The 25,103-nt window shown below is 44.5% G+C and overlaps 2 protein-coding genes across 5 annotated transcripts; one reads left to right on the top strand and one right to left on the bottom strand.

Moving 5' to 3' along the window:
- Positions 1-177: 177 nt before the first annotated feature.
- Positions 178-14,340, top strand: LOC140581445 (myomegalin-like). The gene is made up of 22 exons (XM_072704015.1): positions 178-190; positions 263-588; positions 1,736-1,931; positions 2,039-2,155; positions 2,277-2,685; positions 2,813-3,048; positions 3,393-3,447; positions 4,438-4,682; positions 5,207-5,332; positions 5,531-5,713; positions 6,310-6,660; positions 6,748-6,864; positions 7,193-7,361; positions 7,538-7,662; positions 8,033-8,239; positions 8,668-8,772; positions 9,025-9,227; positions 9,318-9,461; positions 9,679-9,817; positions 10,956-11,002; positions 11,438-11,498; positions 11,985-14,340. Exons 1-22 carry the CDS (start codon positions 178-180, stop codon positions 12,119-12,121), a joined length of 3,711 nt encoding a protein of 1,236 aa, XP_072560116.1. The 3' UTR covers positions 12,122-14,340.
- A 1,825-nt stretch (positions 14,341-16,165) lies between these two features.
- LOC140581478 (5'-AMP-activated protein kinase subunit beta-2-like) lies at positions 16,166-23,525 on the bottom strand. 4 transcript variants are annotated; one of them, XM_072704263.1, is made up of 9 exons: positions 23,412-23,522; positions 22,590-22,628; positions 21,903-22,085; positions 20,852-21,018; positions 20,016-20,109; positions 19,810-19,924; positions 18,782-18,915; positions 18,148-18,216; positions 16,166-17,921 (listed from the first exon to the last, which is right to left on the bottom strand). In XM_072704263.1, the coding sequence occupies exons 3-9, from the start codon at positions 22,059-22,061 to the stop codon at positions 17,844-17,846; spliced, it is 816 nt and encodes a 271-aa protein (XP_072560364.1). In that variant the 5' UTR covers positions 22,062-22,085; positions 22,590-22,628; positions 23,412-23,522; the 3' UTR covers positions 16,166-17,843. The 4 variants fall into 4 exon arrangements, with proteins under 4 accessions (XP_072560364.1, XP_072560366.1, XP_072560365.1 ...); XM_072704265.1 differs by lacking the exon at positions 23,412-23,522 and adding an exon at positions 23,008-23,398; XM_072704264.1 differs by lacking the exon at positions 22,590-22,628 and having other exon boundaries at positions 23,412-23,525.
- Positions 23,526-25,103: the final 1,578 nt, after the last annotated feature.

Raw genomic sequence — 25,103 nt, 5'->3', positions numbered from 1 at the left:
ACACTTAGGGCCTTTATGATGACATCACATGTGTGGGGGTGTGAACGTGCCAACTTCCACTTCCTGTCAAATGAATATTTTAATCGATATTAAAAACATTTCTCCCCTGAATCTCAGGAGGATATCTACCACAGGAAGTACTGCTTTCCTGTCCACCATTGTTTTCCGCTGGTTGAGATGTCGTCGCTTGGTAACAGGGTTCGAGATAAAAATACATCTTAGGAAAGGTGCTTTATAAAAGCGTGGGGATGGGGAGACTGAGTGGCGCTGTGTCGCAGGGCTGCTCTGCTGGGTCTGCGGCAGGAGAATGAGGAGCTGAGGGTGCTGAGCGGGAAGGCGAAGAGGTGGAGCTCGGAGAAGTGTGCAACGGTGAGGAGGAGCTCGGAGGGACATGGGATCCGGGAAGAAGAGGACGGAGAGGAGGAGGAGGATGTGGGGGAGCAGACAAAGGGCAACCCCACACAGGGCAAACGCTGTGCCCCCAGGGTGCAGCTACGCAGGGGCCGGGGGAAGAGGCAGTGTACCCGGCCGCATTCCCTGGACCTGGGGGCGCTGCTGTCCCAGGGCCCGGTGGAGAGCACAGCCCAGGTGAGTGCGGCCAGGGTACTGCTCTGCTGGACATTATCAAAGCTGTTAATGCCACAAGCACAGTCACCCCTCATCTAGCGACTACCTGCCTAGCGACCAGTCATAAATACAGCAGTGATACTGAGTATACTGAATATTGTTGAAGATGTCTACTTCATTAAGGATAAAAACATTGGTCATGGAAGGCTGGCGTTGTAGCACAGCCGTGGTCACGTCTCGGCCACCATGTTTTTCCCTGTTCGACCGTTTCGACTCGGTCGCTGGAACAGAACTTGGTCACTAAACCAGGAATGATTGTAAACTACCAGGCTTCGTTCTCAACTGTATTTACAGCTCTGGGAAAAATTAAGGGACCACTCCATATTTTTTTAAGAATCTGCATTTTTAAATCTTGGTTTAATCCTGGTTCCTCTGGCAGAGGCTATACTGTGAGGCAGGATGCTTCCAGGCTCAAAGGTTCTAAGACAGCAGTACATAAGAACAAGGTGAAGCAGGAGACACTGGAAACGACCAGAAACCAGCCAGGTAGAGGGCGGAAGCGACTTTCTAATGACCGTCAGCTTATCAGGCAGTTCCTCATAAATTGGACATTGACCTCAAGTCACCTTCAAAAAGAATGGGAAATATTAAGTGCAGGTGTGAAGATAATTGCTAGGACAGTTCATAACAGGCTCCTGAATGCAGGACTGAAGAGCCATAAAGCAAGGAAGAAGCCCTTCATTGATGAGAAGCAGAGAATATCCAGGCTGGAGGTTACAAAAAAATATATATATTTTGTATAGAAGTATACCCATAAATTGAGAAATTAGTGAAACTAAATTTTGCTGTGGTCTCTTAATTTTTTCCAGAGCTGTATGTGTGTATATCTCACAGGATAAGAGGATGGGGTCTGTGTCCAATGTACGTGTCCTTATGCAAATGGGAAAATAAAGCATTATCTCATTTCAGACCGACAGCTTTTTTTAACATGTAGCCTGATCTTGTGAACTGTAAATTATATTTCATGACATATCAGAAAATGTATGTCTCATTCTGTGTATTTCAGTTGAGTTTAGTGGCTTTGTGGAAGGCGAGATCTTTGTTTGATATGGGTTAATGGAAACAAGATATGGAGAGAGGATCTGAGGCTCTCTCCCATTTGTGTCAGGGGGCGGAGCCCGGCGTGGCTGAGGGCGGGTTCTGGCAGCACGTGGAGGCGGGGCTTCAGGAGCAGGTACAGCGGCTGCGTACGGACCTGACACTAAGCCGGCAGGAGAGCCGCGAACTGCAGGAGAGACTCATGGTGTCGGAGGCTACGGTGCTGGCGCAGTCGGAGCAGCTGAAGGAATACAGGGAGCTGCTGTGTGAGTGAGCGTGCACATGCTTGTGCACACGCTCGTGCACACGCTCGTGCACACACGGGTCAAACGAGTCCTGTCTTCGCACTAATTTTGATCCTCTCTGCCTTCAGCTGAGACCTCAGTGGAGCAGCACAGCAAACAGGTCCAGGTAGACCTGCAGGACCTGGGCTATGAGACGTCCTGCCGTAGTGAGAATGAAGCCGAAAGAGAGGACATGAGCAGCCCGGGTAAGACAGGTCGCAGTATACTTAATGACCTCTAGGGGCAGTGCTTCACATTGTATTTGCATTCAAAGAACTTTATTTTATTGGTACAAATTTTCAAAATAATGTTCTGCTCTCTCTTCAGAGTTTGACGACCTGGAGATGTGTGCTGATCCACCACCGCAGGACCACGGGGCACAGTGGTGGGCAGGGGATTGTGGGAAGTGCGAGGAAGCGGAGGAGCTGCGGATCCAGCTGTCACGCGCGCACCGCACCATCCGCAGCCTGCAGGCACGCATGCGCTCGCTCTCCACCACCAGCGACTATGCCTCCAGCCTGGAACGGCCGCGCCGCAAGGTGGACTGGGCATTCCGGGCCTCGCCTACCCCCGGCGGCCCGGACGAGGATGAGGGCTGGCAGTCGGACGGGCCGGTGCCGTTCAAGCGGGGGCCTGGAAGAGAGCTGGAGGAGCTGGGGACCCGTGTAGCTTTGCTGGAGTCACAGCTGAAGAACAAAAGCATCATGGAGGATGTCAAGTCTGCCACCTGGCCGGGGTGAGTCTCACATTCATTTTAATTTAGTCTGACCTCCAAAACGGTTTAAAAATAAGGTCCAAGATTCCCTTCACATCTGTACTGCAAAAGCTTGCTTTGCTAACATTGCCTGTGCTGCCCCCTGCAGGAAGTATGGTACCCTGATCCAGGCTCAGGCCCGCGAGCTCTCCCACCTGCGCCAGCGAATGCGCGAGGGCTGCGGCATCTGCCACGCCCTGGCCCAGCACCTGGACGACACCACCAAGGCCTTCGAGGAGCTGCTGCGAGGCAACGACGTCGACTATTACATGGGGCAGAGCTTCCGCGAGCAACTGGCGGGGAGCCAGGCGCTGGCCAGCCGCGTCAGGGCCAAGATCAGCGGCCGTGAGTCACTATGGCAACCCACTGCCCTCCCTCAGTGACACAGATGTATAAGCTTCCAATCAAAGACCTCCAAAGGACGTTGTTGCTGTTATTATTATTATTATTGTAGTAGTAGTAGTAGTAGTATTTGATTTTAGAAGGCGAGGATATTAATTTTATGAGTGACAGTTTAGGCTTTCAATTTCTAATAGAAATAGCAATACAGGTAGTTAATTAAGGTTTGTGTATTAGAATATTGTATGTAATTTGTGGAGGACAAGGTGGGAAATGGCACACTATGAAACCGGCAGAAAACCAAATGAATACCTCTTGAAATCTTTCTTCCTGCCTTCCTCTGCCTACAGGGGACGACCTGGATCTCCAAGTGGACAAGATGGGGCCCGAGCTGCTGTCGCTCAGGCGAGTTTTACAGCACGCTGTCATGGAGCCTGTTAGCATGTAGCTTTAGTTAGCACTGTCTGCTAGGGGTCTGACTAAAGCTAACATCTTAGCATGTTGCGCCGCCCTGCAGCTGATTACCCTTTTTTCTCGGTTTGTCATGCACTCTTTCTGCAGACGGGCTGCTGTAGACGTGACATTAGTAGGTGGGCTATCCTGACATATCGATGTCTCACGAATGCTTGAGTCTTATTTGAGATGCTTCCATCTAGTATGGAAGCATTTCTTGCGCTCAATGACAGTTGATTTTCTTCATTCAGCTCTGTTTAGTCACAAATGAACCATGCCCTGACAAATGACCTCCAAAGCATCCCCAGGGGCTAAAACAGGCAATAACAGACCAAGATCAAAATGTATTTTTTCTCTTTTGGTTACCAGAACTTGAATGAAGCTTTACTTGGCATCATTGCGTTTAGGTTGCATTGATTCAGTTCGAAATACATATTAGCATAAGATGACAGGGACAATTATGGATGTAGAAGGTGTTTCTTTGCCAGCATTTACAGTTTTAATATGCATATTATCTATTATATAGTGAATCTGTTTGGCACGATTCGGCGTATGTAGCATAGTAACCTTACTTGGAACAGAAGTTTCTTTAAACTCGTAATCAGCTGAGGCCTCATCTGAACTTTGAGGGAGACATCAAAATGGCAGGTAAGGTTATCAGGAACCAATGGGAGCTGAGCTCATAGGTCGGAGGGTCCCCTGCCTAACCCTAACCCTAACCCTAAGCCTAACCCTAAGAGGAAGATGGGGTAGGCGAGGCGATGAATCCCTATGTACCTGTGCTTCCTTGTGCAATGTTCAATAAAGGATTATTATTATTATTATTATTATTGTTAATGGATTACTTTTGTGATTGACTTCCCCAACACTACCTTTCACCAGCATGACCCTGTGGGTTGGCCTTGTGTCCAGTATTTACCATGTTTCTCGGTAAATATGCAGGCTGAGGAAGGAGCTCCAGCAGAATGATGACATCATAGAGTCTCTTCACTCCAAGCTGCAGCGCACCGACACGCCCTCCAGCTGCCACGCCCCCTCCGAGACCACCGACCAATCGGATGGGACCTCCTTTGCTTCGAGCGAGCGTGGCTCCACGAACGAGGAGCTTGGCTCGGACGTGGATGTGGCCAGCGAGTGTGGCCGGGAGGAGCGGGTCCGGCAGTTGCGACCTGGGACATCCAGCACAGGTAGCGAAGTGCCTTCTTGTTGCTGAGTAAAAATGGAAGTTCATATGAAAAAAGAGGTAGAAAGTGGGATCATGTAGTTAGAAAAAAGACCTGGATCAGTGTATCCTAGTTCTTGTAAGAGGCATTTCTTGACAATAGTTGCAAACACATCAATTCTTGAATAAAATTTTTAATAACAATTGGTGACATTACATTTAGATTTACATAATATATATTTAGCAGACAGTTTTATCCAATGTGACTGAGTCAGTCAGTCCCTGGAGCAGTTACAGTTAAGGGCCCTGCTCAAGGGCTCAACGGTGACATCACTCTGCCGACCACTGGGGGTGAACCGGCATTACATTTTTTTCATAGTTTGTAAGAACCAATTAGATACGTAGATGGTAGGCTGTCATAATCTGTTTGGATAAGGTGCTCTGTTATATCCGACATCAAATGAAGTCTTACCATCAAAACTAGTAGAAGCGGCTATTTCATTGTCGTGAAGGATGCGTCTCCATGCCAGTTTCACGCTCTGCTTTCAGATACCACCCCTTGTGGTGGCAGCATGACATGGCACCCATGCATCCCATCGTCCGCTTCTCCATCTCATGTGGCTCAGTCCTCCAGCTGTACCAGCATGTACATGCCTGTGGAGAGTCAGGATGAAGGTAGGCTGTGATTTCAGGTGGCACAGCCGTATTCCTCATTTTTTTGACCAGTGTTGCCTTTAAGACAATCCTTTAGGATATACATTGTATGTCTAAGGTCTACTTGAATCTAGATCTGAGATCTTATCTTGGTCTCGGAGAACTTTAGTCTGCAGAACCCTTGCCCAGCCCATTCCTTTCTCTGTTCCCTGTCTCCAGGCCGATATTGTGGCCCTATTTCCAGCTCCCTCCCCATTCCCCAGTCTCAATACTACCCAAACCCCCGAGGTCAGAGCAGAAACATGCCCTTTGACCCTCACTCACCCCTTCAGGGTGTGGGCCTGTTCTCATTGGCCGACGCCCACCAGGAGCTACAGATGCTGCAGAAGCAGCTGGGAGAAAGTGAGCTTCTGTGATGCCCACCTCTCCCCACACCCCCTCCCACCCCACACACACCTGGCATGGCAAACTGCTGCCACCTGTCAGTCAAATGGGTCATTGCATCTTACGTTATTGCCCGTTGATCGACTCTTGGATCATCTCATCACTTTGCTGTTTGCTCGGTGTTGTTGCTTCTGTCAACATAAACATCGAAGCACTAACCTGTCATGTGATCAGAAGATGCGCATTAACCCCCCAGTCTAATACTGGGCAGTTTAATCAGTGTTGCCTTCCTCAAGACTCACTGACTGAATTTGAACGAATTTGCCCCACTAAAAGGGTGAAGTCACTCACTGCATGTTATCTGATGTAAACCATGGAAAAAATTACTGGTATTTACATATTTGCTATTTACATTTTTGGCAAATACTTTTGTCCAGATAAGTGATGCATGTCAAAATCTGATCCCATTTTATCTAAACTGCTTGCACTGAATGATGATACAAGAGCTTTGAGTAGACAAAGGTATCCGAGTTTAGTGAATTTTCTGCATTTGACACGTAATTTGCTTGTTATTTCATTGCGATCTGGGTTGATTTTTCCTTTTCCATTCACAGGCTTTTCACTGTCCCAGCCAAATCCATTACCTGGCTTCCCTCCAGTCCCACAATCCCACCCGGAACCCACCACCTACATGCCCATGTCCCATAATGCCTTTCACCCAGCATCATTTGGGGTCCCCGAAGGGACTCCCACATTGAATGCATTCACTAACCTGCTGGAGAGCAGTGCTTCATGGGATACCGGTCCTGTGCAGGGGGGTGGGTGTGTAAGTGCCTCTCCAGACCCGTCGGGCCTCCTGAGGGAAGTCCGGGGTCTGAGGCAGCAGCTCGAGGACTCCATCCGCGCCAACGAGCGACTTCGCCATCAGCTGGAGGAAAGATTGGCGACAGCTTCCCGAGATGGCGGTAAGAGGGTGGTCTGGCTACCTCGGGTCAGTTGACCATTGGCTGTAATCCCTTCCGTCCATCATCGTATGACTTGTTCGCTTACAGTAGCACCTACAAACATCTACATCCAAGGACTGGAATCCCTCACCCCGTTGGCCAATGAGATCAGAGCCCTGAAAGAGGAGAACCTTGCTCTTCAGGCCCGGCTGCAGGCAAGCAGAGGTAAGAGCTTGGAAGATGAACCTCTGGTTGATAGTAAAATAAGGCAGAGATGGTCATCAAAATCACAGTCAGGTGATCTAGCCTGTGGAAATGGGGAGCATGCGCCAAGCCATCAGCCAAGCACCAGGAGTATTATGCTATACTTAGTGATGACCAAATGAAGCTTCATGAACCATTTGCTATATTTTCTAACACCACTAGATGGTGCTCTCTATTCAAAAACAGATTCAGTTCACCCCCAAAGCAAACCAAGACCACCATCCTAGTGGGGTCAAAACATAAAGGTGGTTCATGTACCTAACGTCTGTCTGGCCTCCATGTCATACAGACACCTGCCAGGAAGCAGAGAAACTGCGGCCCATGCTGAAGGAAGCAGAGTTAGAGGCGGAGCAGTGGAAGGAGGAGCTCCAGCGACTGCAGGCACACAGCTGCGATCAGGCGCTGGAGATGCAGCGGCTGCAGCTGGAGCAGGAAGTCAGTCAGGAGCGCGTTAAAAGGTGACTTTTACATGCAACTTCCTTGCATATGGTCTCATTAGTGAGATGAATAGACGTGATCGCATCTTATCGCATTACAAGCAATGTAACTGTTTCAGGGCTTTGCAGGAGTGTGCGTGTTGTTGCAGGCATCGCATTTGACCGCATGTACTGTGCCTGTTCCTTGATTTCTCTAGGCTGCAGCATGAGGCCTATCTGCTCCAGCAGCAGCTGAGCGAGACCCAGCAGATTGTGGACTCGCTGAGGTGTGAGCTGGCGTTTTACGACCGGATGTGCCGGAGCACAGTGTGGCCCCCTGCAGGTCAGCAGTCAGCAAAAAGGACAATAAGAAAAATATCATGGATAATAAGTTTGAAATACAAATTGTAATGAAAGTGACAAAAGACTGTGACCCTGCATTGGATAACATTAAGGAAAATGGATACATCCATCCATCGATCCAGTCATATTCCAACTGCTCTGGCAGGGTCACAGGGAATCTGAATCCTGAAAATGGATCTATTAATGGGTAAAGTTGCAAAAGAGAGGATATTTATTGGAAGGAATGATGGAAAATGAAATAAATGTAGAACTGGATAACCTCTGAAAGGACTGATCACAGCAAGCTCAGTGTCACATGACAGTGTCACAAGTCACATGACAGTGTAGTCTGACACCCTTTTCCCTTCCAGCCTATAGAGGCCGCGCCTGTCCAGCTGGGGTGCCTGCAGCTGCAGATCTTGCAGACCTGCTGGATGAAATGCGCAGGCTGCGTACGCAGCTAGAGAGCAGCTACAAGGAAAACAGCAAGCTGCGTGCGCAGATTTTGCAGCAGCCTGGCAGCCCGGGGGGCCACGGAGAATCCCACCTCCCTGGCTATGGGAAGCATTTCTCTCACGGTAAGAGACACCCTCAATCCCCCCACCAGCGCCCCCTGTGGACTCGTTAACATGCCTGTTAATTCTCAGGCAGCATTTTACTCAATAAATAAACTAAGGAAATGCACACACAGTACAATTTTAACCCCTTTTAACCCAATTATTTCACTGAATTCCCTAGGAATTTTATCGTACAGTCTTTTTATTCAATATTTATTTACATGGTTGTTGGCCTAAACTGTGGTTTGTTGATAAGTTCTAATGTTGATGCTTTAAGCACCATGGGACATTTTTGAAATAGCTTAAATTCTTTATTTATATTCACAACGGTAAAATAGTGCATCTCCTTAAACAGTATGACAGCTGGCTGACACATCTAGGTCTCAAAGTATGACCCTACCTGCCTTTTATTGACTCTGCTGAGTCTGTCTTGCTTCCTGCCCCAACAGACCTCGTACTGTCACCCCCTGTCAGGGACACTGGGCCCTGTGACGCTCCCCCCCCGCCTGCCCCCGACTACACAGAAGCAGCGTCGTCTGAACTTGCCGCCTATGGTATGCTGATAACTCCTCGATTTCACCTGCCTGATCCTCATGGATTTATCAGTTACCATAGAGAACTAGTGGAAATTCCGTTTTCTAAAGTAGAATTTCAGTATTTTATATAGTCAAACAAAGCAATATGAAACGAATTAGTATGATGTAGTAGTGCCATGTGCATATGAGAGTCCTGTGTAACCGTGGTGCTTGTCATGGAGAATCTGGGTCTTAAAGAAGGATCGTTAAAGGATCGTTGTTCCCAATCAGACCTAGAGCCACGATCCCTCCTGGAAGGAGACGCATCAGACGGCTCCTGTGCCAGCAAGAGCGGACACCACGCTGTGGGCCACGTCGGCGACTTCAGTGCCCTGCAGCAGCAAATCCTGGAGGGGAAGGTCCTGGTGCAGGACATAGAGGCCGTTCTGCAGCGTTCCCTCAAGTGTACCCTGTCGGGACCCGCAGGGACCCAGGTGAGTGCCGCTTCGACCTCCTGACCCCCAGACTGACCGGCAGACCGTTCTCTCTGTACCCTGCGGTCTCACCCCAGCCTTTTCACACAGGCTCTGGACCACAGCCACCTGAGAGGCCTCCTGGGCAACACCAGAACCTTGTGGCAGATCCTGGAAGAGTCCAGCTCTCTGCTTAGAATGTTCTGGAGAGCAGCACTGCCCAGCAGGGAGGACTCTGCCCAGCAGGCCAAAGAGGTCAGTGCCCCGGCCAGATGGTCCAGCCCCTCCAGCACAGAGGAGATCCGTCTGGCTGTTTCCAAATTGCTTGAATTACAAACACACGACTCGCACTGCAGCACCTTTGTTGGTGAAGTATAATTGACTTTATTTTGTTTATTGAGAACGAGTGCAAGCCTACCATTAGGAGACCTCTGTTAGGTGGGTTTTCTTACTGTGCGTCCGCTGGCACCAGGAGCAGTCCATGAGGAATGAGATTCAGCAGCTCCGCCAGAGGATTCGTGACCAGGAGGAGGCGCTGCAGGGCACCGCGGATAAGCTGCGAAGCAGTAACCGTAGCAAGGAGAGCATGGAGCACTTCATTGTGAGCCAGCGTAAGTCCAACCCCGCGTCCCTCAGGATGGCCTGTGAGGGGCTTTCCAGCCATAACTGAGTCGTCTTAGGCTAAGTATGGAAGCTCCTCCTTGTCCCCCCCCCTTTGGCCTATTAAATTCACATTTCCCCCTAGTAAAGTAGCAGGAGATATTCATAGTGGGGTGTGCTCTGACACCTTCCAAGAAGAACTCCCTAACCTGGTCCCTGAGCTCTTCCATGACCTGGTCCCTGAGCTGTTCCCTTACCTGGTCCCTGAGCTGTTCCCTTACCTGGTCCCTTAGCTCTTCCCTGACCTGGTCCCTAAGCTGTTCCCTTACCTGGTCCCTGAGCTGTTCCCTTACCTGGTCCCTTAGCTCTTCCCTGACCTGGTCCCTAAGATGTTCCCTTACCTGGCCCCTGAGCTCTTCCCTGAGCTGGTCCCTAAGCTGTTCCCTTACCTGGTTCCTGAGTCCTTCCCTGAGCTCTTCCCTGAGCTGGTCCCTAAGCTGTTCCCTTACCTGGTTCCTGAGCTCTTCCCTGACCTGGTCCCTGCGATGTGCTCTTGGTTAGTACTAGAGGGCTGCACGGGAGTGGGGAACGCAGTAGTACCACGGATATATGCCGTAATCCACTGGAGTGGGGATTAAAATAAAAGTATTCCTGCGGTAACAGTGGGAATGGAGATGATCTTTACGGTATTTCCGTGAGGATGGTAGTAAAATGTATGGTAACACCATGGTAATGGTAATGAGATTGTTCATCTGTGCATATTCTTAGATCTGCTATAAAGTCACGGATATGTTTAATTTTACACTGCACTGCTGACGTGTTGGTGCACGCAGGGAGGGGGTGTGATTTTCATGCATGCGGGGGTGGGATAGGAACGGTTTGGATGTTGGCGGGGATGGATGGGGATAGATATCATTCCATGTAACTCTCTAGTAGATTTGTATTCCTCCTGTGCAAATTCCGTCAGTCTGGTATCAGTGTAACATTACTTGTCAGATAACCTTCCCAGCTCTCCTAATCACGGAATCTGCCCTGTCTCAAACTGACGTGGCGTGTGTATGTGTGTGTGAAAGAGAGAGAGATTGGGTACAGATGGCACTGTGTTGTCACCCGTAATAATGTCTGATTTCTTCCTGTACTCCACTACAGTATCGAGGACACGCAGTGTTCTGAAAAAGGCCCGGACAAACCTGGAGGTAAACTTCAATAATCAGTATATTCAAACATATTTTAGACTTAGAGCTTATACATCCCTCTGGAGGGGAAATTTTAAGGATACTGTATGATCAGTGTATGATGAAATACATTCTTTGTAATCTATATTGAAGGAGCAGTTTTTGGCTGGAAAATGAGTTTTTTTTAGACGGTCTGTATCAGAGGTGTCAAACTCTGGGGAGCTCTGCATATTGTGGTTTTCTGATTTGTGTCTCCAAAATCACCAAAATACAAGGAACCACTTGCTAGTTTGAGATGAGTGGTTGCAGCTGAAAGCAGCATATGACTGGCCCTCCATGGACTGAGTCGAGACTGTTGCCCGTTGTTCACCTCAGCCCTTTCTGTACCCTCTGACCTTTGACCCCTTTCCTGGTCTTTTTTCTCTTCCCCTCTGTTTTCCCATTGAATATATCCAGAAGAACGAGTACAAGCTTTCCACCCTATGTTCCTCCTCTTCCTCTCCCGACCCCGGTAAAGGTACGGCATGCAGGCTTCTCCTGTGCCGTAGCTAGACGTGTCACTTCCTGCCACTTGTCGCTGCTTCCCATGACAGGGATAACCGCTCGCGTCTATAAGTGGCTGCTCCGTTAGTGGTACACGCTTATGTTTAACTGGCTGCACGTTGAGATCTTGTGAAGTTGTATGCTGAGTTCAGAGTTCAGGAAATAGGATTTGCTGTAAAGGCCTGTCACACTGGGACGTCAGCCTGAGTTTGTGTGGCTTATGTGTTCACAACAGACTCCGATAAGCTGTAGGTGTCTGTCGAGGCCTGCTGATCATCAGGAAGCATGGGAATGCTAACCAAGCATGATAGCCTACAATATTCCATATTGAGATTTTTGGAAAAAATTATGAAACTGTTTATGTTTGGTGTTGCTGCTGTTTGCACCTTAACTTCTCCGCAGGGATTAATAAAGTTTGTCCGTCTGTCTTCTGATGCATTCTCCCCATTCTCTTCCTTAGCTGAAGGTCCAGGAATCCCCTGGGAAGCCCACCGCTCAGACTGTGGATCTGTGACATATCGCCCCCTGCAGGCAGTCAGTCAGCAGGTTGTCAGGAAGCGCACTGGGCAGTGTTTTCTTCCAGTGGCTGCTCACTGATGAGTTCCCAATCAAGGCCTTTTTTGATCAGAGAAAAGACCCTTTGTCTTTTGTAATCGCAGTTGGCCAAATTAATTAACGAACATTGCTTGGCAAAACAATTTTGCTTTTTTTGAGATCACAGAGACTTTTGCTGTTTGAAAAGTGTGTATTTTACACACAGATGTTGCATGTTGGTTTATATGGTTTGTATGAAATATGGATATTTTAAGTCAGCAAGTTTCCCCTTTTTGTTTAATGGCACATGATAGCTGAAGATACTGAATATATGGGATTTTTTTCTGAAAGCACCAAAACACCTTTACACTCAAGTATTGATAATATCATTTTTATGAACATTTATAAATGGGTTTCGCCACCATTTATAAATAAATGGCATGGAGAAGAGCCCCAAAATTAATTTGTAGAGTACAATACTGAAGATTAGCATGTGCAATAAGTGCTGTTTGTCAACTGGTATTACACCGGCTATGCCTGACACTGGAACTAAGTGTTATTTTAAGACCGTCAGTGCAATATAAATGAACTACAGCTCACTCTATAATCTATGTTCATTGGAATATAGTTTTTATGAGGGGGCAGTGGTACTGTGGAAAAGAAAAGCTGTTTGTATAATGAAAGCCGTACTGTTGTTTTTATTTTTGTTTACACCAAGCTTTCTCTTTCCTGTTAGCCTGTACCTTACATGCTGATGGGTATCACCATTAGCCACTGGCCTAACGTCACCTCCAACATTTTGGTGGAGAAATGTCTAAAAGTCTGAACGGGGAGGCGGTAACCATTAGTCGTTTGGTCCATTTATCGGGATTGACTAGGTATTGTTTAGTTTGCACTTGTCTTTATAAATGGACCAAACATTTCATTTAATGTATATAATTTACACATTTCACAAATAAGAGTATCTGGAATAACTGTACCCTACAATGCCAAACCCCAATATGGTATTTTTGCTAGAAAAATCTTTGTTCCCCTCTCACACAAAAAAAGAAATCTGAATCAAAATTTTGGATCTGAAGTGGATAATTGTCACTTTAAGTGTGATTTTTAAAAACATTGCAAACATTGGCAGGGTCCTGGTAAAACGTGTTAAAGGTTGTACGCAAACGTGTGTCGTGAGCTGCTTCTCTCCAAGCTGTATATTGCTGTATATTTTGCATTTTCCTGCTGTAAATAATCAGCTTTCTGTATATATTTTTTCCTGGTTTATGCTGGTTAGTATGTAAACCGTTTGCCGTAGATGCAAATGAAATATCCTGGGTAGCTGTGCAATAGATTTTGTTTTATTTCTCCCTCCTGATGTGACACATCATGAGTTGCAAAAATTGTTATTCTCTTTTGAGTGCCATGTTGTTTTCCACCTGATTTTGTTCTCGTCTTCTGTACAGTCAAATATCTGGCCTCTCTCTTAATTGATGGGTGGGGGGTGGTATTAAGTTTGTACCCTGATGTATTGCTGCTGTTCCAATGCTTTGAATGTCATCTGAATGGTCCTAGTTGTGAAACTCTTTTCAGTGGTGTCTTGGCGCCCCCCTGCTGGTGTATATGGAGTCTGACAGCACGGTCTGCTTTTCTCTTCCCTCTTTCCCATTACATCTGACAATCTTCAGACATTCTGGATTTTTAATACGCAAATTTCAACAAATCCTAAATTGATTTTAAAAGTTCCCATACGCATAGGTGAGGAAAAGTCGGCCATCTGCTGTTTGAGCAGTTTCGCCAACCCAGTCCTCGAGGATACATGGACGGTCCACATTTTTGCTTCCTCCCAGCTCCCAGTAACAAAAACATGGACTGTCTGCAGGTCCGCGAGGACTGGATTGGGAAATGCTAGGTTGAAAGAATCAGCGGTGTGGGTCTTGGTGATGTCCTACCTCTTAGTGTTGTATGAATTGTACATAGCAAGTGCCGATTGGTTCATACCTCTAAGGCTCCTTGCGATATTCTGCGTGTAAGCACATGTTTTTGTGAGCGTGCCACCTCAGACCCTATGGGCTCTGACTGTAAATCGATGTGTTGTGTAGGTCAGTGTTTCCCAATCCGGTCCTCTGAGACACTCAGACTGTCCACGTTTTTGCTCCCTACTCGGAACTGGGAGGGAGCAAAAACGAGGACCGTCTGTTGGTCACCAAGGACCAGGTTCTGAAACACTGGTGTAGGTGGGGAAAAAAAGATGTTTGAAAGCTTTGGCTTAGTAGGAATTAAACACTACTGCGTACTGACTTGGGTGTTGCGTGAATTAATGTGGTTCGATGACAAACCAGACATGGGGGAGGAATTTAATCATTCCTATGGAAAACCATGCTGGAATAAACATGTAAAAGCCAACATGCCCAAGTTGTGGGCATCAAGGGCTGCATCATAGTTAACTACAATTAACCTAGATCTAACTGGGGCCTGTTTCAGAAAACAGGAGTTCTTGCTTAGTCAGATATCTTGTCAGATTTAAGTTAGTCTGGGCTAAATGTAAGTGAGCGAAAATAAAGGTCTTTTAAACCGGGGAACCTTATATCCGATGTTGTCCAGATAAGAAAGAAATCCTGCTCTTTGAAACAGGTCCCTGGTATTGCTAAATGGCTTCTGACTTGATATACTAGAACGTGGTTAACTCGGGTGTGATGTCACCCGAGTTAACCGTGAATGAAATGCAGGGCCCAGAGACATGGGGCTATTCTGCTGAGACTGGCTTCAAACCAGTGTCCTTCTGATCGGTCAATCGCTCACACACGCACGCATGCACGCACACACGACATGTAATCATATCTTTATGGGGACCGTTCATTTCTATGGGGAAAATGCTAACGCTAACTATGACAACCTTAACGCCTACCCAGCCCTAACCATAAGTAACCAAACAAAATACAAGAGTTTTTACATTTTTAGTTTTTTCATTGCAATCACAGATTAAAAAAAATAAAATAGTTTTCCCATATGGGGACCAGGAAACTGAAAAAACAGGTATTCATCATTCATCACTCGACCCAGAAGTAGACACTCTGAAGTCAGGGTTTTCCAAGGAGGTGCCACATGGTGTAACACCATGGGGAAAAGTAGCATTCAGCTTCTCCATTCTTTAGCAGCCACAACCTTAACAAGGTCTAGCCTCTGCTCTGGTTTTTGCTGCCTGTTCTGCTTCCCTGCAGAGGGCATGATGTTCCTACCAGAATATATGTCTATTTTCAGAAGAGAGAGACAGTATCCCTAGTGTCTGAGTGGCGAGTACAAGTCCCTTTGCGTTTAGTCCTATTGCAAAACCACAGTCTAGCACCTACCGAGCATGGTTGAGATGGCTGTGTGTGTTAAACTGTAAGTCCTTCTGTCATGTCAAAAGTTCTTAGAGGAGCAAGAGTCATCTTGACAGCAAGATTCAGATTTGCCACAAAGAAACAATGATAATTGCCTGGACTTGGTGTAAGTCTGAGGGGCACTGGCAGTGAAAGTCCTAAATTTAAAAAAGCTGACTATTTATAATGTCTTTTTATGGTCCAACCCTAAAAAAGTTCTCATGCTATTCCAGCAAAGTCCTTGCTGCTATTCTAATGTGGATGCCGGAAATCGGGTTGTGGAACGCGATAGTATCTGATGTGTGGAACCATGTTGACCCAGTAGTGTTGCAGATGAAACAACCAGTGCCGCGGGGTAAAATTTAGACAATGAAGGAGATCACAGAGGAGGTTGTGTCTTCAGAAACAAGGAGCACTCTCAGCTGTAAGAGTCTCTGCTCTGTTTGGCGTTTTGGACCGATTAGATAAACCAGTGGTACAAATAATGTTTGTACAGCTATGTTTGTGGTACAGTATTTGAGTTGTATCTCTTGTCGATGTGCCATGATTTTAAATATAGACACACCAAGCTACGTTTTAAATAGATATTCAAAATGTTTTCTTCTCATTAGAATGTCATGAACTCAATTATAGGCAAATATCGGTGCAGGAAGATGTTTTGAGCTCAGCCTGCCGAAAGTCAGAACGGCCAATAGATGTGATTGAATTATGTTTGCCCTGGCTTAGAACAAGTCAAATATTTTTTCATATAAAAGCCTTTACAAACCATTCATTTTTAGTTTATTTTCAAGTGGAACCAGGCTTAACCATTCATATTAAACATGTAACCATCATCAACATAAACCAAAAATGCTACTTACCATTAAAAAATATTTTAAATTAAATGCATTTAAAAATTCAAGTTTTTTTGCTTCAGAAAGCTACAGTATACAAGCATACAGACGTTCTGTGTTTTTGCACAAAGTATAATTTTGTTTACATAATTTATATCCCTACTCAGTCAAGTACAGAAAAATCCCCAAGGTTAAATATATTCCAATGAATGGAACGTCTTTGGATTTGTGATAGACCATATAAAATGTAAAACTTCCTTGATTCCTACAAGCATGACAATAGAGATCATTAGACAATATGTTGCCTAACTGCATGGGAATCTCAGATAAAACAAGTAGCAACATAAGTGTAAAATGAAGGCATTTTGAATGGGCACACTTGAACACATCAATTATGACGCCAGCGTTTAAAGTCAGACATGCATAACGCTACTTTTCAGGCATGAATGTAATCCTCATGCAAGATATCGCTCCCAGTTTTGTTTAGACACACAGCATGTAACAGATAAATACACTGCTATTTGATAAATATATATATATATATATATATAAAAGAAAAAAAACAAATCACAGCATTGCCATCACCACAAGAGGATACTGGAGATTGTATAACAAAAAAAGCTACAGTACAGGATTCATATTCTGCATAGTTTAAGTTTATATACTCTTCCTTTATAGTCTTCTGTTCTACTCACAGCATGGATTAAATGCACAGGTAAAGTGCTTGCAGCATCGTGAAAAAAAGGCAACAGCGAAATCGCGTGGTTTCATCCCGTGCATGTGACCTGGACGGTCATGCTCATTTGACAAAAGAAAGCGCTTAAGTCCCAATCAAAAAAAAAATATAAAATAAATAAACCAGTGGCACATGCATTCTGGGGGTACAATGGTATGAAATAATGAGAAGGACGTATCTGGGATGCTGTGGGCCATATGATGACCCTCAGCAACAGAGTCTGCACTGGTGCTGTGTGTGGTATCGCACCATATGACAAAAGCCGTATAAGGCTGTAAAACGTTTATACAGCTGAATTCCCGGACATTTATTTTTTTTAAAGGACGTTCTAGTTAAGAACATGCTGCTTTTCTATGTATCAAAATTTCTGAATATAGTAAATAACTAAAATGGATGTCTGATGCGGTAAAATCCTCTGGGCTCTTGCATTTCCCAGTTAAAAAGCAGTATTCAAATGCTGTCAATTGAATTGAAAACCTATTTTTCTGCCTGATGCTGGCAAGTAAAAATTTGTAGTCAAAGCAACTGTATTTGGTTCAATGGAAGATGCACAGTTGAGTTTCGGCATAACAAAATTGTTGTTGTGAAATCAGCTCTTTCTCCCCCAATGATTTCAAATGGTCATTAAAGTCTTTCCTCAGATATACAGACCCAGTTAAAATCTGTCAAATTCTGCCCACTTCGTGTTAGTGGTTCCTGGTCCTTCACAATGAAACAGAGAATGACCATGATTATGCCAGAGCACATGACATGAGCTCATAAGGGGGGCCTATAACACTTCTGTAAACTGTTTTTGTATTTTTTTAGTGCAATCCCGGCCGATGTGTGGTTACGAATGACACAAACATGCCGACCTGATCGAGGGCAGAAAATTAGATGGGCTTGTACAGTAAAGAGGTGACATATTTCTTCTTGTATCGGTGAGTAGCACTGAGAACCATCACGCCGTCCTGAACACAAAAACATAAGTGATACATAGGCTTTTTTACAGTACACATCGATCCTATATAATTTAATATGGATAATATGTGGATTAATATAAATGTGATGCAAAAACTATTTACTGTATATTTTGAGATCTGACATGACAGCAAAAGGCACTGCGATGAAATTGTACCTTTATTGAGAGGGCATAGAGGTGATTCAGCATAACAAAGGCACTGCGATGAATCGTACCTTTATTGAGAGGGCATAGAGGTGATTCAGCATAACGTGGTTGGGTTCAGGGAGCAGAGCAGGATCACACTGGAAGGTAAATGTTTTCAGCCCATTATTTACTGCAGAAAAACTCACAATCAGGACAACCCTTCTGACCACAGATGATTCAAATCTGGTCCATGACCCCCCCCCCCTTCCCCAGTAGTAGTAGAGAACACAGGTTTTAGACATGATTTACAATTTTGATTTTTAAAATGTATTTTTCATATATATTTTTAATAAATACGTGTTTCTTAAGTTTAAGACATGCCGACAGAAGCATTGTCTTTGGTTTACAACTATTCCTACTGCAAATATGTCCGCAGTTTCAATAATACACGATTTCGAAACAAATTCTGTTTTCCCTGCTGTACCGAAATTGCACCGAACCGTGACCCCAAACCAGAGGTTTGTACCGAACCGTGAATTTACCGTTACAGCCCCCTAAAATTTACCGTCAGCACTCATCTCTGCAAACTTTATTGACATATACCAGCATAACAGAACAACATCGGAGCCGGCAGGCCCTGGTCATGTGTGGGTGATCAAATTTGGTCCTCGGGGATAAATAACCGGGAGCCCTCCTATCAGCGTCTGGCCGCGGGAAACTCACTGAGATGTTTGTGTCCTTGTTCAAGATGACCTGGAGAAGGTGTGGGGGGAGGATGGGTGGGGCCTTGAAGCGCTCTTCAGGCCGGAACACGTACACCTCCTGCCCGTAGGGGCCTGGTGGAGAACTGGAGAGATCTGATGAACAACAAAAAACCCGTTTAAGCCTGGTGCTTCTTGTACCTCAACAGTGAACATCCATACCGCCCCCCTGCTCTCGTCTTGTACACTTATTTCATCTGCACTTTTATTGCATTAATTGAGTATGTGGCTCAATGGGCTAAGCCTCTGTCTGTGATCAGGAGATTGCAGGTTCAAGCTTGGCCCTGGACCATCTGTAGGTCCTTGACTAAGGCCCTTAACCCCCCCAGCTCCCTGGTGCTGCCATGGGTGGCTGCCCTTTGTAGCCAGCTTACTGTCACCTACAGAGAGCAAGTTGGGGGAAGTATGAAGATCATTTCCCCACAGGGATCAATAAGTATCTATTATTAGTTTTTATTCAAGCTAAGCTCCACGTAAATAACATAACGTATCATGTTAACTTAACAAGGGGGATAGTGAGTGGCTCAGTGGGCTAAGCCTCTATAGCCATGGTCAGAAGGTCATAGGTTCAAGCCTCAGCCTTGGCAGAACAGTCACATGTTTGTGAGTCCTCAAGCAAGCAAGGCCCTTAACCCCCAGCTCCAGGGGTACCACATGATGGCTAAACCTGCACTGTGACCCCCCCCCCCCCAAGCTATGGAGAGCAAGGTAAGTAGAAGAATTCCAACATAGTTGTGTAAATAAAGAATTTATCTATTTAACTTGATGCCATCAGCTGTGACCAACAGTTCATGTCTATCACAGTGTTCCCTTTAAAATCATAACACTATTGACAGCACAAATAAGAAGGCAAACTTTTGGACAGACATTCATACATTCCACAGACTGAAGATTTTGGTGGCAAAGTGCTTCATTTCCATTCTTCAAGAAAGAGAGCCTGTCATATTGTTTAAGAATGTTTTATTGAATCCTATGACTCTGTTTGTTCACCTGATGTATCTGAACATTCAAGCGAATCCACTTGCAGGGCATCAAACACTTCAAAGTCAGACTTCTTCACATGGATCAGGTTGTTGATGGTTCCCAGCTGGCTGGTAACTACTGGCTAAAACAGGAACAGATTTATCAAATACTTGTAACTGTACCTATCTTGGAGGTAATACCAGAACTTTCCGCAGCACGTGTTTTCAGGTTACCTCTGATGGGTCGTGCATCCACTGTCCGTCCACAAAGAACTTGTACTGGTGTTCCCCTTCAGGTAAGTCCAAGATTGCTACAAAGTCATTGTGACTGGAGAAACAAATAGTTTTGTTATGAGCTTTTCTGAAGTTTAAATACCTCACAATGACTTAATGATTTTACAGGATTTTCAGCATTACTTAATAAAGAATATACAGAGACAGTGGTATGATAAAGGTTCTAATCCCACCAGAAAGAGTTTTAATATGTTAGAGGGAATAACAGTGCTGAATATTCAGTACCACACACAGACAATGGATTGCAAGGGTAACTCAGATAAATGAGTAGCTAGCAAGACTGAAGAAACAGAAGTACGTTTTTCCAATCCTAACTGGGAGCCAGGAACTGGCTACCGTAACATATATTGTGAATGCAGAGTTTGACAGACAGGCAGGCTCAAGGCTGCAGGATGTGTGAACCCTGACCAGTGTCAGCCGTTTGCCAGCAAAGTCTCAGGGGAAACGTGGTCGCAGACAGAATTAGTTATTCTGGAAGCTATAGGGCTACCTTACTGATACAGATCGCAGGCAGGCGAAGTTCTCTTTACTTGTAGTGCCACAGTTTGTTACCAGGTACAATTACTTGCCTATTATACTGGCAATCCCTTTTTGATTAGCACTACCAATTTCCATAATTGTTTGTGAGCCTAGACTATATGGAAGAAACCATCAACCTCCTCCCTAAAAGCCAAAAATATTCAAGGGGTTAAAAAAGGCACTATAAATGTGTTATTACAGTAGTACACAAATACAAGTCCACTTGACATTTTATTGCATGAGAGGAACTGGCCCACCTTTTATTAAGTGGGATCTTGGTGCTCCAGTTGTTAAAAGACCCAGCAATGTAGACCTCCTTCCCCCCACCAGCCCAACGGATCACGGTGGGCCTAGCCTGGGGCCCCGGCCTCCCGGAATCTTCCAGGTCCTGGGCAAAGGGTGTAAACTCCTTTTCCCCTGAGGGCTGACAGGTATTTGCAATTGGCTGAGTTGCACAGTTCCCCCATCTCTCCATTCTGCATCTACCGTGGCACGTTTCTACAAAAAGCTGAATACCAGCAATACTGTTCATTGGGGCTCATGTGTAGCAATGAACAAAATGCTGACAGGGAAAATTATTTTTAAAAAAAAGATGCCAAGTAAAGCAAGCTGATTAGAAAACACAAGACCTTCATAGAATTTACAATTGTATTGCATTACAGCTGTATGAACACTACAGAAACATAAGTATGCTTTTAACAGTGGTATAGAATAGCTCTCTAGAGACTGTTAAAGAGCTCTTACAAGAAATACTAAAAGCAAATGACAGCAATGAATTTGAACAACAGTCTATGTCAGCAGCAAATGTACATTTGTAAACTAGTAGCAAATTGACAAGGACAACCATTATTATTCACAAAATTAAATACAGAGAGATAGAGGCACTGTAGGTATATTTGTCCTGATTCCCCCTACACACACACACACACTCTCACACCAAAAAAAACTACATCTTGTCACTAAATGGGAAGGATGTGACTGTTTTCCTGCACATTTCTCAACAAGGTTAGAGGAAATTTTGGACACTAAGTCTCTTTTTTTGTAAAGGTCGCCCCCACAGTTCGCTATTATTTTTTCCCCTCACCTGTGCCCCCCCCCCCCCCCCACACACACACACACACACACACACACACACCACTTTTTTTGGCGCACCCCACAGTTTGAATACCTCTGTTCCAGTCCTTGGGTGATAATGCAGGGACTGGTATGGGGGGGGGATAGTCTCTTTGGAGGGTCCATTATAAAGGACCTAGAGAGCACTGGGGCTGCCCATACCAGGCCTAGTACCACCATGCATGTGTGAAGTACCTTTGACTCTGTAGTGTGGGTGTTAAAGATATTGGGATCGTCGGTGCTGTCCACCATGATCTTGCTCGTCTCCTGTTCCTTGTGGCTACTCCCGCCATCAGCGCGGTGGGATTTTGTCCCATGGCGGTCACTGGATACACGGTCACTGGTGTTTCCCATGATGCTTTGGTGCTCAGGACGGACCTGAACAACAAAGTAGCATCAGTCTAGCCACCATGTACAGACCGGTGTGCCTTTTTTATAAGACTTGGCAAAATGATCTTCCTGAATGTTTCTAGTAATGTGTCCTTCAATTAAGTTACCTATATGCAATAACTATTTAAAATTACTTTTTAAACAAACTTTTTGTACTAGTGATGTCACCACTGAGTAAAGCCCTTATTTTCTCCAGGGCAGGTGCATCGTAAAGGGGAGAGAGTGAAAACGATTTCAAAGACCCCTGAGTGACAGGGGCCCTAAAAAATTTGGAACAAAGGTGGATTGGTCCGGGTCCCAATATGATATGTTTTCTTGGGGGCCAAAATCTCTACTGGCACCCCTGCTCCTGGGACTACCTGACACAGCTTTCTCAATTGTACATCACTTTGGATAAACACGTCTGATAAATACGTGTAATTCTTTAATGCAGACTGCAGGCATTTCATTGCAGCATTATTCAAATGCATGGAGCTCTAAAGAGATAGTTACCAATGCTTTGATCAATAGCGCATTAAGATTCACCGGGCCCTGCAATGAATAAGAAAAATGGATGGATAACATAATTTAGATATTTATAATGAAAATGTTTTTTTCTAGTATTGAATATTCTCATTTCCGGTATTTAAGAACATTTTTTTATTTTAACTTCAATTAATATTGTGTGGTCGGAGATTATATATATATATATATATATATATATTATACACCAAACTGTCCTGGGTGAATGTCAAATTAAGGGCCATTTAACGAGCCACGGAGCCCATTTCAGCTTCAGACTAGAGTGTTCCCATATAAGGCAATTATGCTACCAGCTCAAAAAAAACGGTACCTCGATAAGTTTCATGTAAAATTATCCATCTACAAAATTCAATATGATATGCAATATAGACGCTTAACGTTATCTTACTTGGCAATAGATATGAAACGTCACCGTAGCCAGGAGACTGTCAACCGATTTCAGATAAAGGGACAGTAGCCGAACACCCTCTTTTCGGACAGGTCACTTAATGTCACTGGTCAAGCTACGAAGTAAACAACTTAAACCGATACACAACAGCGCAGTCTATGAACTGCCGAGTCTTCCGGGTCAACTACTCCACAAACTACATTATGCGATTAAGGCGGTACGACGGAAATACCCTAAGCCGTTACAAAATCACTCGGCAACAATAACTAGCTAGACTGCCAACTAACTACGCTATCTGGGATGAAGTGACATTTGGCGTTACCTATGGGCCTATAATTCAGCACATATATGCTTTTTATGTTTTATGTTTCCCACATAAAACTGTAAAAATCAGTAAAACTTACCCCTTCGACAACCGCTATACCAACACAACCACAGAAGCTGCTATTTCAATTCTGACAACATTCTTATCAAACACTTAACATTTCACCTCGCTACGGCTTGTCTGGTGATCCAAAAAGCTATATTTACGAAACGCATCGAACCCTATTCAAAATGTATGATCATAAGATGAATCAGAAATTATGAAATCTAGAAAACTGGTAATCTCATTTTACACTGGTTGTCTAATTACATATAGTTATGGAGCAATCATTAAATCAATGTTTCCATCCAAAAGTTTCTGCATAATAAATGTAAATGCACATTATTATCTTTTAGTTACTTAGTACCTGAAGCACCTGAAGAAAGATAAGAAGCCAATTCAAAATACAGGTCCTTAAGATTACTTTAACTGTGAATATATAAATATCATATGATCATTTACGCCTAAGAGTGGGTCTCTAAATCAGATTGTTTTCTTGGACAAAAATAGGAGATCCACCGGCATACATCGATCCATCCGACTTCCATAACCACATATGCATGAATCATATCTGGTACGCTGCCGCAAATATGACAAGATTACTATGAATATCTATCCCAAAATAAAATTAACTGATTTTTGAGACAAAAATATTCACTTTTTTTTAAAAAACAAAACCATTCGCCTTGTGTTACTTATACAAAAAAATGTTAATCAGAATTTGAATGTCTTAATACTCATTTTACCATGAGCTTCACTTGAGGCGCTTACTTATGGTCATGAAATGAGCTGCCTGGGTGTAGTATAATGTAGTGTTAGACTTAATCACTAGAGGGAGCCAAATGTTTATTTGTAAAACTCGATTTGTTCTGCTTTAGCGGTGGCACGGTGGTGCAGTGCTTAGCATGGTCTCACGCCCATAGGTGTGAATGTGCCCTGCGATGGGTTGGTGCTCCATCCTGGGCTGTTCCCTGCATTGCGCCCGTAGGCATCGGCTCCCCCGCGACCCTGAATGAGACAAGCGGTTTCAGAAAATGGATAGGTGGATGTTCTGCTTCGCATTAAGCTCCACGACTATGTTCTTACGTTATATTGTTATTAATACGCATTGCGCTGCTTTAATTTCAATGTAGTCAAAGCTAATGTAGTCATATACAAAACGTGAACTACAGAAATTTTTGGCCTGTCACAAATATCTTTAACCATCGAGCCGGACTAGAAAGCAACTTCGCGTTGCTTACCATCCATTCATCCATTTTCTGTAACCGCTTATACTTTTCAGAGTCGCTGGGGGTCCGGAGCCTAATTTGCCTACCAATTAAAATATTATACAAATTCAAAAACTTGCGTTTTTTGGGAACGCGAAAAAAAATTATATAATGTCATTTAGGGGATTCATGAGATGTAATTGGATTATTTGATTGAATAAGAAACCGCATAAATTGTAATTGAATGATGTACTTGAATAAGACACGCATAAATGGAAAGTTGGTGTTACCGAACTGACATTTCTTAAGTTGCAAAAGTAAAAAGCGACTGAATGAACCCATACAACTTTTGTTTTTGTTCACAAAACGAGGTATGAATAGAAACTCATGGTCATGGATACGTTCAATTTTTAAATCAAGCAATATTATTAGCCTAAGATATATCACGGTCATACTGAACCCAGTTGATTTGAACGTTTGTAATTGCCATTATGTTTCGCGTTTTTTTTAATTATTATTATTGA

Source organism: Paramormyrops kingsleyae, chromosome 21 (genome assembly GCF_048594095.1).
Source record: "Paramormyrops kingsleyae isolate MSU_618 chromosome 21, PKINGS_0.4, whole genome shotgun sequence".
NCBI classification, from domain to species: domain Eukaryota; kingdom Metazoa; phylum Chordata; class Actinopteri; order Osteoglossiformes; family Mormyridae; genus Paramormyrops; species Paramormyrops kingsleyae.
Note: the sequence above shows the minus strand (reverse complement) of the source record. Positions and strands in the feature narration are given on the sequence as shown.